Below are 14,779 nucleotides of genomic sequence, written 5' to 3'. Positions count from 1 at the left end.
TCTGCATTTCTAACAAGCTCCAGGCGATGCTAATGCTGCTGGGCCACAGACCACACTTTGAAAAGCAAGACTTTAGAATATGTTTATGTAAAAATTCCAAGTTGAAGCATTCTAAAATTGGAGGGGGAGTATGGAATCAAGTGTGTTAGCACGTCTAAGGACGGGCCATTGATTAAATTCTAGGTCAGGAAGATCCCCTGGAGAAGGGCATGGCAACCCACTCCAGTATTCTTGCCAAGAGAATCCCATGGACGGAGGAGCCTGGTAGCTAACAGTCCATAGGGTCGCAAAGAGTCAGATACGACTGAAGGGACTTAACACATCAACAAGGACAGGCCAGTGATTAAATCTGTACCTTCATAAAACATGAAACAAGTTGTGTGTTAACTAAGGGTCAAGTACTGACACTCTTTTAGTAACAAATGAACAACTTGAATCCCTTGACAGTGCAGATTATATTTTACTGAGTTCTAGTCCAGTGGTCCCCAGCCTTTTTGGCACCGGGAACCGGTTTCATGGAAGACAAAATTTTTCCACAGACTTGAGCGGGGGATGGTTTCAGGATGATTCAAGCTCAGTATGTTTACTGTGTACTTTTTTCCTGTTATGGTTACATCAGCTCAACCTCAGATCATCAGGCATTAGATCCTGGGGGCCCCTGTTTTTAGTCTTCATATTCCTCCGTTCAGTTCAATTCAGTCGCTCAGTCGTGTCCGACTCTTTGCGAATTGCAGCACGCCAGGCCTCCCTGTCCATCACCAACTGCTGGAGTTCACCCAAACCCATGTCCATCGAGTCCATGATGCCATCCAGCCATCTCATCCTCTGTCGTCCCCTTCTCCTCCTGCCCCCAATCCCTCCCAGCATCAGAGTCTTTTCCAATGAGTCAACTCTTCACATGAGGTGGCCAAAGTACTGGAGTTTCAGCTTCAGCATCATTCCTTCCAACGAACACCCAGGACTGATCTCCTTCAGAATAGACTGGTTGAATCTCCTTGCAGTCCAAGGGACTCTCAAGAGTCTTCTCCAACACCACAGTTCAAAAGCATCAATTCTTCAGAGCTCAGCTTTCTTAACAGTCCAACTCTCACATCCATACATGACCACAGGAAAAACCATAGCCTGGACTAGATGGACCTTTGTTGGCAAAGTAAAGTCTCTGCTTTTGAATATGCTATCTAGGTTGATCATAACTTTCCTTCCAAGGAGTAAGTGTCTTTTAATTTCATGCCTGCAGTCACCATCTGCAGTGATTTTGGAGCCCAGAAAAATAAAGTCAGCCACTGTTGCCACTGTTTCCCCATCTATTTCCCATGAAGTGATGGGACCAGATGCCGTGATCTTCGTTTTCTGAATGTTGAGCTTTAAGCCAACTTTTTCACTCTCCACTTTCACTTTCATCAAGAGGCTTTTGAGTTCCTCTTCACTTTCTGCCATAAGGGTGGTGTCATCTGCATATCTGAGGTGATTGATATTTCTCCCGGCAATCTTGATCCCAGCTTGTGCTTCCTCCAGTCCAGCGTTTCTCATGATATACTCTGCATATAAGTTAAAGCCTAGCAAATGCCCAGGAATCTATAGATGGCCAATTAGTGAGCTGAGCTGAATTGAATCAAATTCAATTGATTGAATTTCATTAGAACTATATAAAGATGACCTGCTTTTGTATATTTAAAACCACTAGTTTTATATTTGTATTGCTTTTATGTACAGATTTAATACCCTGTCAGTAATTTATAATTGATCAATATTCAGACTTGTTTTCATTTTAAAAGTATACCCTTAAAATGCAGCGTGAAAAAATAAATATAAATCAAAGGTAGTGAAGATTCAAGAAGCCAAAGCCCTGGTATGCCTAGGAATATTAAACAAAATTCTATCTCCAGTAAAAGGACTTTGACAATCATTTCTTATTTAAAAATTTTATTCTGGAGATAAGAAAGAAGGCACTCCTGGGGTGTTTAGGCAGCTTCAAACCTGTTCTTCCCATTTCTGAAAGAGTATACTTTAATATTTCTTCAGTAAATTATACAGATATCAAAATGTTACAGTTAGTATGTTTGCATCCTAGAAGGATTTCAGAAAATCACTGTATCAATTTCAGTATACATGAACAAACTTGAATGCTATTTTTTTTATTATTTCCTTTCAATATTTGATTTTGCTTCTTGTATTTTTAATAGCTTTATTGAGATATAATTCACATACCCTACAGTTAACTCATTAAAAATCCACAATTGGCTTTTATTATATTCACAGACTTGTGTGTATATTGCCACAAAACAATTTTAGAACATTTTCATTACTCCAAAAAGTCCTGTACTCCTTAGCCATCACTTCCTAAATCCTTTATCCCCTAATTTATCTTCTGTCTCTGAGCAACCACTAATTTACTTTCTGTCTCTATAAATTTGCCTCTTCTGGACATCGTATAAATGGAGCCATATGATGTGTGGTCTCCTGTGTCTGGCTCCTTTCACTTAGTATACTATTTCAAGGCTGATCCATGTTCTAGCGTGTTATCAATACTTGATTCCTTTTTATGGCTGTATAATATTTCATTTGGAGAAGGAAATGGCAACCGACTTCAGTATTCTTGCCTGGAGAATCCCATGGACAGAGGAGACTTGTATGCTGCCATCCATAGGGTTAGATAAAGGGTTGGACACAACTGAGCCACTGAACAATGATACTTCCTTTTGTTTATTAATTTGTTGATGGGCATCTAGGTTATTTCCATTCAGTTGTTAATAATGCTCCTATAAACATTCATGTACAAATTTTTGTGTGAAAGTATATTTGTATTTGTCTTGTGTATATACCTAAGAGTGGAATTACCAAGTCATATGTTAACTCTGTGTTTATGAACCTTTTGATCTGTCAGACTCTTTTCCAAAGTGGCTGTGATGCTTTACACTCCCATCAGCAATGTATGAGGATCCCAGTTTCTCTACATCCTCCCCAATCCTGTTATTATCTGTCTTTTTGATCATAGCCCTCTTAGTGGTATCTCAGTGTTGTTTTGACTTGTATTTCCCTGATTACTTATCATGTTGAGTGTCTTTTCACATGTTTATTGACCATTTATATATATTTTTTTCTTTTTTGGGAAATAGCTAGCAGATTCATTGCCCATTTCTTAGTTGGGTTGTCTTTTTATTATTGAGTCGTCAGAGGTCTTTGTATTATCTAGATACCAATTCTTATAACATAATGAGAAAAATATTTTTCCCATTCTGTGGGTTTTCTTTTAACTTGATAGTGCCCTTTGAAGCAAAGCCTTCAAATATGATGAAACCCAATTTATTTTTTCTTTTGTTGATTGTGTTTTGATACTGATCCAAGAAACCAATGCCAGTTGAAAGGTAATGAAACGTTTACTCCTAAGGATTTTATAGTTTTCTAGCTGTCACATTGTGGTCTTTGATCCATTTTTAGTTAATTTTTGTATATGATTTCCTTTTATTTTTTTAAGTGCTGTGATCTTGGCTACCATGCAAGCCTAAACAGAGCCCTGAGAACATATCTCTCTGCGGAGTATAACCTTGAAACCTCCAGACATGAGGGCTTAGACATTATTGAGAATGCCGTTGACAATTTGGAGCCCAGGAGTGATAAGCAGAGATTCATGGAGATGTACCCTGCTGCGTTCTGTCCACCAATGAAGTTTGAGTTTCAGTCTCACATGGGTGATGAGGTCAGTATTTGAGTATTTTAAAAATAATGACTTTTCTCTAAACATACGTTACTCTTTCCCTGCTGTACCCAGCAGTTGTAAGGATTCTCAATTGATTTCTCACTCCTGCCTCTGCATGGGGTCTTAGCATAATACTCTGTGATCAGCCGCTGTCACTTCTTAAAGCAAGGGTCAAACACTCCAGTGCCTCCAGAGGCCAAAGAGATGGAGGTGCAAACTGGCTTGCATGTGAGCACTAAACTGTTAAAGGATAATTAATGAGTTCTTCCTTTCCCTCAAGATATTCAAATATAAGTTTAAAACAAAACATTTTGTTGGCCTAATAGAAGCTATCTGAAGACTTCTTATAATCCTGATTTAAAGATCCCCATAAAGAAACATAATTACAAATGGCAGGAAAATGAAAGAGAGGAAAAAAAGATACAAAACATTTTTTTAAGACTCAAGTTATCTCCAGACTGTTAAAATGAGCATTAGAAACGATGTATTATCTTTAGGTTCTTCATATGAATTTAGCTTTGTCTTATTCTGTGCAAGGAGAGAATCCATTTAAACCATTTATGAGTTACAGTGGTATATTTATCGTCTGTGAACAGGAGGAAACAAGAAAAACCAATTATTGGAGCATGCTATATAGCACTCGGTGTCCCAGCTGTGCAAAACAATACTCATAGATTAAAAACTCAATTTTAGCTTATTGTGGTGACAGTATGTTTTTAAAAATAGATGTTAATTATAATTTCCATGGCAGATTTCTTCTTTAATGCCATAATTTCTTTGGAACACCTAATGTTAAAATTTAAAAGATATGTATGTATTTACCTGATATATTTCTAATCTAATTTTATTTTGCTTGATAGAGTGAATTACTTGATTAAAAGTGGTAAGCAGTTTTTATGCCAATAGCACATGAGCTTTACGGGCGAGTGGCTTATGGGCGAGTGGCTTATCCCACCCAGAGTTTTGTTTCTAAAACCAGTTGGTTACTGTTTCAATCTTTTGGTTATGGGTGGATATGTTAAACACAGAATGATAAAATGTCACAGGCAAGTGATTTCAGTTGGGTTTGGCGTTTTTACTTTTTTTAAACAGCTATTATTATTTTAATATAGTAAGCCTCTTGCCCTTTTTTTAGGGCCCGTTCTGCCTGTGAGCGATAGTGTCTATGATGTCTTAGAGACTCCATAAAAGGAAACCCTCATCTGCCAAGACCATTTCTGTGACCAGAAAGATGAGAAGAAATTGTTTCTAATCTGATTCTACTATAATTAAAGGCTCTATTTTTTACCCTAATTGAGATTGTGGCCAAAATGTCTTTCTACCAAAGCCTAAGACTGGTGACTTTTTCAGTTTCATGATTTGGCTAATAATTGGCAAGAAAAGCCATGGATGAAAGATACAAAAAATATCACTTTTTCTGAGTTTTCAGTGTGTGCCAAGCAGTGCTGTAAGTGCTTTATGAACATCATCCTGTTTCATCCCCGCCACAACCCTATGGCACAGGTACTCCACTGTCCCCATTTTACAGACAAGGAAACTGAGGTTTAGTAATTTACCACAGTCACCCAGCTGACTATAATTGGTAGGCTCTGCCGCCTGCCCTGCTTTGCCTGCATGACCATGCGTTTGGATCATCCTTCACACTCTGCCAGGTACTTATTCCACAAGATAGGCGTCAGCATCAGAGCTCCATCTCCAGCAGCTGCCACGTTCTTCAAGGGAGGCTTCCTACAGCTGCTCTTTTCCCAGGCTTATCCAGGCCAAGCAGCTGCATCCCACTCTCGCCACTTATATAACAAGTTCATATTTAACACTGAAGTGTTGAGGTGGCTGTTAAAATATGTAATTGGAATCTTGAGGGGATCCGCGATTCTTGCAGCCTTGACATGGGAGAACTGTGCCTCGGGAGCCTGGCTGCAGGGTGCCCTGTTGTAACTGTGGTCTCTGATTCCCCGATAGGTGTGTCAGGTCAGTGCCCAGCAGCCAGTCCAAGCAGAGCTCATGCTCAGGTACCAACAGCTGCAGTCCCGCCTGGCCACACTCAAGATCGAGAACGAGGAGGTAAGCATGCTTTCTGCCCCCACAAGTAATCTAATTCCAATGTAAATTGGAAGACGGTTTCACTTGACCTAGGCATTTAACGGTGTAACTGCAATCTCTTCATCATGCATTTTCAGCTAAAACAGGGTTCCTAAAATACTCCTTATAGAGGATAAATGCAAAGGTTCTGTATTTCACCATGAAAGTATTAGTCACTCAGTTATGTCCAACTCTGTGTGACCCCATAGACGGTAGCTCACCAGGCTCTTTTGTCCATGGGATTTCCCAGGCAGGAATACTAGAGTGGGTTACCATTACCTTCTCCAGGGTATCTTCCTGACCCAGAGATCAAACCGGGTCTCCAGCATTACAGGCTACCTCTTTAGCATCTGAGCCACCAGGGAAGACCATGGATGACTACTTTACCAGGGACTCAACTACATCTACATAACACACCTTTTCTTCTTAAATACTGAAGATAATTCCCAATAGATTATCAAATCCAACATATGTTTCAAGAATCTACATGAATATGTGGAAAGAAATGCCTGATATATTAATTTAATCCTAATTTTTTTAATTAGTACTTTTTTATGCTTTTTTTATATCTTTAGATTTTTGATACGGAACATGGCATTACTGATACAATTAGTACAAAGTAGTATTTTAAAATAGTACTTGTGGTAAAACAGTTATCCTCCAATTAAAAGTTAAAAAAAAAACTATTTGAATGGGAGTATAAAACTGTTTATTTGTGGACATTAGTGGACTTAAATGGATAGAACATAAAATGTGAATTATAAATACATGTTGAACCAGAAAGCCTGTTTCTGAAATTAATTTAATTGAATCCACATTCTCCTTAAATAAAGATAGGAACCAAAATGTTTCTTGTGTTAGTCAAGGTACTCACTTGTAACTTACAGGAACCCAAATCAAACTTAGTCCAATCTCACAGCTTACTTATTGGTCAGTGTTTACAGTGGCCTCACTGGTGATTGGATCCTTCATGTGTATTGGTAGGAAGTCTTTCTCCATGTCCTGTACTGGGAGATCCAGGACCACATAGTCCCTACAGTTTACCATCTCACCCCTTCCCAACATCCTTGTCTCCGAAGTAGGATCTTCCATTGGCCTGACCTAAGTCATGCATACTTTTGGTTCAACTGTTACATCCAGGAAATAGGTTTCTCTCATTGGCCAGCCTAGTTTTTGTGCCCATTCATAGAACCATTTGATTGACAGCCCCAACAGAAATATGTATTTCTAGAGGTAAGCAGTTTCCAAAAGGAAGGGATATGGTACAAAAAAGGGGAAAAAAAAACAAACAAGAATTTGCCCTTGATAAAATAATCAAAATTCACTTTAGTGCCCCTCTTTTATTTTAATTTCACTGAGATGTTTTGAACATGTGAATTTGAATATGTGAATGTATATTTGTTTCTGTTAAGAAAGAGGACCATGTTTCTACACCAGAATAGTTTGGTCAAAACCCATTGCAGCCTTTTTTGGCTTCTGTTCTTTTTGAAAGAACCAAAACCACCCCTTATTCAAACATGGGTATTTAAGGTGCAGCCAGTGTGATTAAGACTTCAGTCTCTGTGTAAAGTCCCACTAATGAGCTTTTCCAAAGGAGAACTGTTGCTCTCCTTGAGGTGTTGTTAGAGCTTAGGGTTTTGGCTTGGCATCACAAAATACTCACCTAATAGCAGTTTACTGGGTCCTATTAGGCCTAGGGTTTATATGCATAGAGACTTCCAATTTTTTTTTTCATGCATATGCTCTGGTGGTTTTATTTGGAAACAGCCTCTAAACTCTAGGAAAACAGTGTGTTATACACAAGGTCAACACTGGCAGTGCACAGACCTGTTTTGTTTGGCTCCCACAGTTTAGACCTATTAAAAATGGGAAAGTGTGGCAACTCTGGCCCGGTGCTGCCTCAAGAAGGGAAAGGCTGGGGTACTTGAATTCCTCTTGGCCGTAGTCATTCAGCTCCTGATTTTCTTCCACTCGACTAGTCCATTTGCATTATCTGTCTGGCCTCTGCAACCCTTTGAGTTTGTGACCCTGGTCTTCTCCTATGGGCATAAAGTGGAGAAGCACAATATCTTTATAAACTAATAAGAGTAGACAGTGCTTTCTGAGGGCTGATTTTTTTTTTTTTTTTTTAATTTACTGTAGAAACAAGTGAATTAGATTGTCCTGAAGTTTCTTGTGGGCATGACAAGTAGTTTATGATGGCTGGATCTGGAACAGACTGTAGTAGAATGGAATCCCCAAGGAAAGTAAGATTTAAATTGGATTTATGACAACCAGCAGATGTCCTTAGGTATAGAAAGAGCGAAAGAGGTTTCAATATATTTCAAAGTTGGAGACTAACTTTGTTAGTCTAAGTTGTCACCCAGCCTTTCCTTGGGAGATAAACTGAAGGTGAAGTTGAAATCATGTAACAAGAAGCATTGAGAGCCAACTTAAGAAGTTTTAATGCTGTGGGTCAGTTCATTTCAGTACAATAAATATTTATTGAGTGACTTTTACTTTCCACATATTTTGCCAGGTGTGGAAAGTACAGAGATGAATAAGTTACAGTTAGCTTGTATCTAGCGGAAGAAGCAGTCTATAACAAGTCATGTATACAATGTGAAACGTAAGAGAACTAACTTGGGAACAACACAGCAATCATTGTTGGTTTGAAGGCCCTGTGCAGCACTTTTCTCCACCATGAATAAGAAATTTGCCTCTGACCTTCCACTGATAGAAGGACAGAAAACCGACACCTTAGCAACAGACCAAAATATACAAGAAACACATGCATAATTCTGTATAATTTTATGCCTCTGTACAAACTTATATATATATACTCATAAAGTCTAAAATTCATTGGAAAGAGTTTAATTAAAAATAATATGACTGCCCAGTGAAAAGATCAAAATTGAGGGAGAATTTCACCCACTCTTATAAAGCTTAGATAGGGGAGCTAGATAGAATATGACTCTTTTTACCCAATCTTGCTGCTGCTGCTGCGTCGCTTCAGTCGTGTCCGACTCTGTGCGACCCCATAGAGGGCAGCCCACCAGGCTCCCCTGTCCCTGGGATTCTCCAGGCAAGAACCCTGGAGTGGGTAGCCATTTCCTTCTCCAATGCATGAAAGTGAAAAGTGAAAGTGAAGTACCCAATCTTAGACAGCCATAAATACAGGGCACCCCTTGGAACTATAGGAGACCATCTTAAAAGGGAGAGCCCACAGACCATGTCTGGTCACAAATTTTATTTGCTATACAGTGCTTGATTTTTTTTTTTTTAATTGTTACTGTCATTTAAAAATTGGAAGTTTTGCCTAAAAATATAGATTTTTCAGCTTGTAAAAATGAGATCTTAACATTACTAGACTTTCATTTCTGTAGGATGGTAACTGACTTGGGCTAAATAGTATATATTCCCCTTAGACATAGAACTCATGCTTCCGACTTGCCGTGCTCACCACTCAGCCCATTTGTCTATTTTCATTATTCAACTCATCCTGAAAGACATCTGAATTTTCAGCACTTGTCTTAAAACAAAGAGAAAAGAGCAGTACGCATTTGTGAAATGACTTCATATACAACTTTACATTTGCCTGTTAAACCTTTTTAAATGAGCTTGTAATTTCATTATGCTGTAAACTTGTTCCTTAGTCTTATGATTCCAGCTTCTAGTCAGCCAATCCACAAATATTTGTTAGTGTCCACCATTTATTGTGCCTATAGAATTAAGCAGGGCCTGCTGCCCATATAGCTCCCAATTTTTTCTTCTTTTTTTTTAACTTAAATGTATAACTTTTTATTAAAACTTTAAAGTGAAATATTAATAAACATTACTATTAAAGGCAACACTTTGAAAGAAACCTAAATCTAAATGATCATTTATACCATTCTCACTATAAACATTTTCCACACTCTTTCCAACCTAATGTTACACAGCTTTGTCCGCTTTCTAAACGTTTACAGCTCAAGTGAAATAGGGAGATTCAGAGGTACAGACTTCCAATTACAAAATAAATGAGTCAAAGGGATGAAATGTACAGAATGGGGAATATAGTCAACAGCTATGTGATATCTTTGTGATATGTGACAGATGGTAACTAGGCTTAAGATGGTGATCATTTTGTAATGTATGGAAATGTCAAATCACTGTTGTACACCAGAACCAATATGATGCTGTAGGTCAATTATACTTCAAAAACAGACAAAAAGAGAAGGGAGTGGAGGGGAGGGGGAATTAGATGAAGGTCATCAAAAGGTACAAACTTCTAAGTTATAAGATAAATTATTATTTAATACTAGGGGTGTAATGTACAACATGATTGATATAATTAACACTGCTGTGTGTTATATATGAAATTTGTTAAGAGAGTAACTCTTTTTTTTTGTATCAGTGAGATGATGCCTGTTCACTGAACTTATTGTGATAATCATTTCATGATGTATGTTAAGTCAAATCATTATGCTCTGTATTTTAAACATATGCAGTGATATATGCCAATTATATCTCAACTAGAAGGAAAAAGAAAGAAAAAAGGAAGAAAAGGGAAGGGAAAGAAAAAGTTTACTTTTAGGCTTTGTCATAGGCATTTCAGCTTAGGGTCATTCTTGTGGCTTCTTTGTTTCAAAGCTAGCCTCTGGAGGAATTTCCAGTAGATCACATTTCCCCTTCCTTAGAGTTCCTCATTTCTCCCTTTGTTGCAGGAAATGGGATGTGAGAGGATGGTCATGTCCCAGGTTTCAGGCGAGTTCCTAGAATGGGCCACCAAGTGAGGGTCCTTGGCTTCACACAGGAAAGAATTCAAGAGTGAGGAAAGGTAACGTCAAAGAGAGTTTATTTACAGAGATAAACATTCCATAGGCAGAATGCAGTTGTCGCAGAAGCAGCCCAGGATGATTAGTTTTTATGGGCTGGATAATTTCATAGCTAACAAGTGGGAAGAGTATTCTATTTGGGACAAAGGGCAGGGATTTCCAGGAATTGGGCCTCAGAATGGTCACAGTTCTTGTGAATGTGTCCTTTAGCATATGCTAATGTACTGCATATTCGCATATGCTAATTAGCCAAAGATGGAGAAGCTGTATACAGTCAGCAAAAACAAGACCAAGAGCTGACTGTGGCTCAGATCCTTACTGCAAAGTTCAGACTTAAATTGAAGAAAGTAGGGAAAACCACTAGACCATTCAGGTATGACCTAAATTAAAACCCTTAACGATTATACAGTGGAAGTGAGAAATAGATCCAGGGATTATTCTGACAGACAGAGTACCTGAAGAACTATGGACGGAGGTTCGTGACATTGTACAGGAGGCAGTGATCAAGACCATCCCCAAGAAAAAGAAATGCAAAAAGGCACAATGGTTGTCTGAGGAGGCCTTACAAATAGCTGAGAAAAGAAGAGAAGCTAAAGGCAAAAGAGAAAAGGAAAGATATACCCATTTGAATGCAGAGATCCAAAGAATAGCAAGGAGAGATAAGAAAGCCTTCCTCAGTGATCAATGCAGAGAAACAGAGGAAAACAATAGAATGGAAAAGACATCTCTTCAAGCAAATTAGATATACCAAGCGAACATTTCATGCAGAGATGGACCCAGATAAGCAAGATGGTGTGATCCCTCACCTAGAGCCAGACATCCTGGAATGTGAAGTCAAGTGGGCCTTAGGAAGCATCACTATGAACAAAGCTAGTGGAGGTGATAGAATTCCAGTTGAGCTATTTCAAATCCTAAAAGATGATGCTGTCAAAGTGCTGCACTCAATATACCAGCAAATTTGGAAAACTCAGCAGTGGCCACAGGACTGGAAAAGGTCAGTCTTCATTCCAATCCCAAAGAAAAGGAAATGCCAAAGAATGTTCAAACTACTGCACGATTGCACTCATCTCACACACTAGCAAAGTAATGCTCAAAATTCTCCAAGCCAGGCTTCAACAGTATGTGAACCGTGAGCTTCCAGGTGTTCAAGCTGAATTTAGAAAAGGCAGAGGAACCAGAGATCAAATTGCCAGCATCCGTTGTATCATTGAAAAAGCAAGAGAGTTCCAGAAAAACTTCTGCTTTATCGACTACACCAAAGCCTTTGACTGTTAGGTTCAGTTCAGTCACTCAGTCATGTCTGACGCTTTGCAACCCCATGGACTGCAGCACGCCAAGCTTCCTTGTCCATCACCAACACCCGGAGCTTACTCAAACTCATGTCCATAGAGTCGGTGATGCCATCCAACCATCTCATCCTCTGTCATCCCCTTCTCCTCCTGCCTTCAATCTTTCCCAGCATCAGGAGGGTCTTTTCCAATGAGTCAGTTCTTCGCATCAGGTGGCCAAAGTATTGGAGTTTCAGCTTCAGCATCAGTCCTTCCAATGAATAGTCAGGACTGATATCCTTTAGGATTGACTGGTCAGATCTCCTTGCACTCCCAAGAGATTCTCAAGAGTCCTCTCCAACACGACAGTTCAAAAGCATTAATTCGGTGCTCAGCTTTCTTTATAGTCTAGCTTTCACATCCATACAAGACTACCGGAAACACCATAGCTTTGACTAGACGAACCTTTGTTAGCAAAGTAACGTCTCTGCTTTTTAACATGCTGTCTAAGTTGATCATAGCTTTTCTTCAAAGGAGCAAGCGTCTTTTAATTTCATGGCTGCAATCACCGTTTACAGTGATTTTGGAGCCTCCCAAAATAAGGTCTCTCACTGTTTCCATTGTTTCCCCATCGATTTGCCATGAAGTGATGGGTCCGGATGCCATGATTTTCCTTTTCTGAATGTTGAGTCTTAAGCCAACTTTTTCACTCTCTTCTTTCACTTTCATCAACAGGCTATTTAGTTCTTCTCTGCTTTCTGCCATAAGGGTGGTGTCATCTGCATATCTGAGGTTATAGATATTTCTCCCATAAATCTTGATTCTAGCTTGTACTTCATCTAGCCCAGCATTTCACATGATGTACTCTGCATAAGTTAAATAAGCAGAATGAAAATATACAGCCTTGACATACTCCTTTTCCTATTTGGAACCAGTCTGTTGTTCCATGTCCAGTTCTAACTGTTGCTTCCTGATCTGCATACAGATTTCTCAAGAGACAGGTCAGGTGGTCTGGTATGCCCATCTCTTGAAGAATTTTCTACAGTTTGTTGTGATCCACACAATCAAAGGCTTTGGTGTAGTCAATAAAGCAGAAGTAGATGTTTTTCTGGAATTCTCTTGCTTCTTCGGATGTGAGAGCTGGACTATAAAGAAAGCTGAGCACCGAAGAATTGATGCTTTTGTACTGTCGTGTTGGAGAGGACTCTTGAGAATCCCTTGGAGTGCAAGGAGATCCGACCAGTCAATCCTAAAGGAAATCAGTCCTGACTATTCATTGAATGGACTGATGCTGAAGCTGAAACTCCAATTCTTTGGCCATCTGATGCACTGACTCATTAGAAAAGACCTTGATGCTAGGAAAGATTGAAGGCTGGAGGAGGAGGAGATGACAGAGGATGAGATGGTTGGATGGCATCAAAGACTTGATGGACATGAGTTTGAGTAAGCTCTGGGAGTTGTTGATAAGCAGGGAAGCCTGGTGTGCTGCAGTCCATGGGGTCGCAAAGAGTCGGAAGCAACTGAGGGACTGAAATGAAACAAACCGGATGTATTACAATGAGTGTATAATGAGGCTCAAGGTGTACTGGGAGTTGAATCTTCTGCCATCTTGGGCCCAATTGTTTGGGTTTTTGTTGGATCTTCAATGGCTGTGTCATTCTTTGAATGGTTGTGCAATTCCCTCTTCCCTCCTGTCTCACATTTATCAAAGCCAAAGAAATGGGAAATGAATTGCATAAGTAAAGCAATTAGGTCTTCCTTTTTTTTAACTTGTTGGCCCCCTTTTCAGACCATTTGTACCAATATTGGTTCAGTAAATATAGCTTTCACAAGCGTGGCACTTCTATGCCATGAGTAAAACTGTCACACATACGAAAACATCTAGTCTCTCTTAAGTTATAGTAGATTTAGCCCCCTGAAGGGAATAGAAAAGAGAATAGTCTATAATGAATTCTTCAGTTAAATTGCATCAGTGTTTAACGAACATATAAATTTTGCTGCACTGCTTAAAGTCTTTCATCAACAGTTCACGAAGGTTTATTTCACAGACTATTCGCAAAATACAGTCTTTATATAGGATATTTTCAAGAAAAATGAATAGTATTTTAAGCAAACACATGAGATAATTTTCATGGCATGGGTAATTGAGGGGGAAAGTAAGAGATAATTTGGTTATACCTTCTATTACCAGTTATACTTTCTGTTACCCCAAAATTGGCATTTGCCTCTTGGTGGATGTCAAAAGACTTCCAAACCAAAGCACAGGAAGATTTATTATTTCTTGCAGCAAGTAAGAACATTGAGAATCTTTCCCAAAACAGTGTCTACTCAACAGCAAGAATTGGAGAATTTTAAGCCTAAAGGCACATGCATATTGTGAAGGGGTTTAAGCAGAGGAGAATTTCAGCATAGACTTGGGGGCAAAGGTCAGCAGAATCCAAGCTTTAGTTGATTGAGATCAGGAGGGTCAATATCTTCATTCCGTCCTTTACCTGGGTGGGAGCCTTTGAGTTCCTGAAGAACTCAAAGATACATTATTATGTGTATTCCTTGAGGGAGGACTAGAACTCTGCCTTATCACTGAACTACTGTTTGACAAACTTTTCTGTGTTCCCTTGAGATCATGGATTACTGAGACCTGTTCAAGGGCAAGCGTTGGGCTTAGATCACAAAATAGCTGAGGCTACAGTGGCTCCTCTTATGTCAAGAAAGCCATTCATTCCTGGTTGTGTTTCTCTGGGGACCCCCTAACCTATCTGCTTTACATTTCTATCTGTGGTAGAAGAATCACATCTCCCTCCCACATTTCCCCTAATACCAGTGACTGCAGCAGAATCCCAAGTCATGTCCATCACTGATCAGACTCTTAAGGGCAGTTGTCAGATTCTTCTAAGACTTGGTATAAGATGTAAAGCTTGATAACCACTTAATCGTGATTG

The 14,779-nt window shown here is 39.2% G+C and overlaps 1 protein-coding gene across 8 annotated transcripts in view; it reads left to right on the top strand.

The window, feature by feature from the left end:
* Positions 1-14,779, top strand: part of SRGAP1 (SLIT-ROBO Rho GTPase activating protein 1) — a 310,916-nt gene that overhangs the window by 231,607 nt on the left and 64,530 nt on the right. For all 8 annotated transcript variants that reach the window (XM_086400213.1, XM_086400212.1, XM_086400214.1 and 5 more), the window contains 2 exons: positions 3,476-3,697; positions 5,657-5,758. In XM_086400213.1, coding sequence (XP_086256339.1) covers positions 3,476-3,697; positions 5,657-5,758 — 324 coding nt within the window. The remainder of the gene's footprint in view (positions 1-3,475; positions 3,698-5,656; positions 5,759-14,779) is intronic.

The sequence above is a fragment of the Bos grunniens genome, chromosome 5 (assembly GCF_055505025.1).
Source record: "Bos grunniens cultivar Pamir isolate PY7600 chromosome 5, Bosgru_T2T1.0, whole genome shotgun sequence".
NCBI classification, from domain to species: Eukaryota; Metazoa; Chordata; class Mammalia; order Artiodactyla; family Bovidae; genus Bos; species Bos grunniens.
Note: the sequence above shows the minus strand (reverse complement) of the source record. Positions and strands in the feature narration are given on the sequence as shown.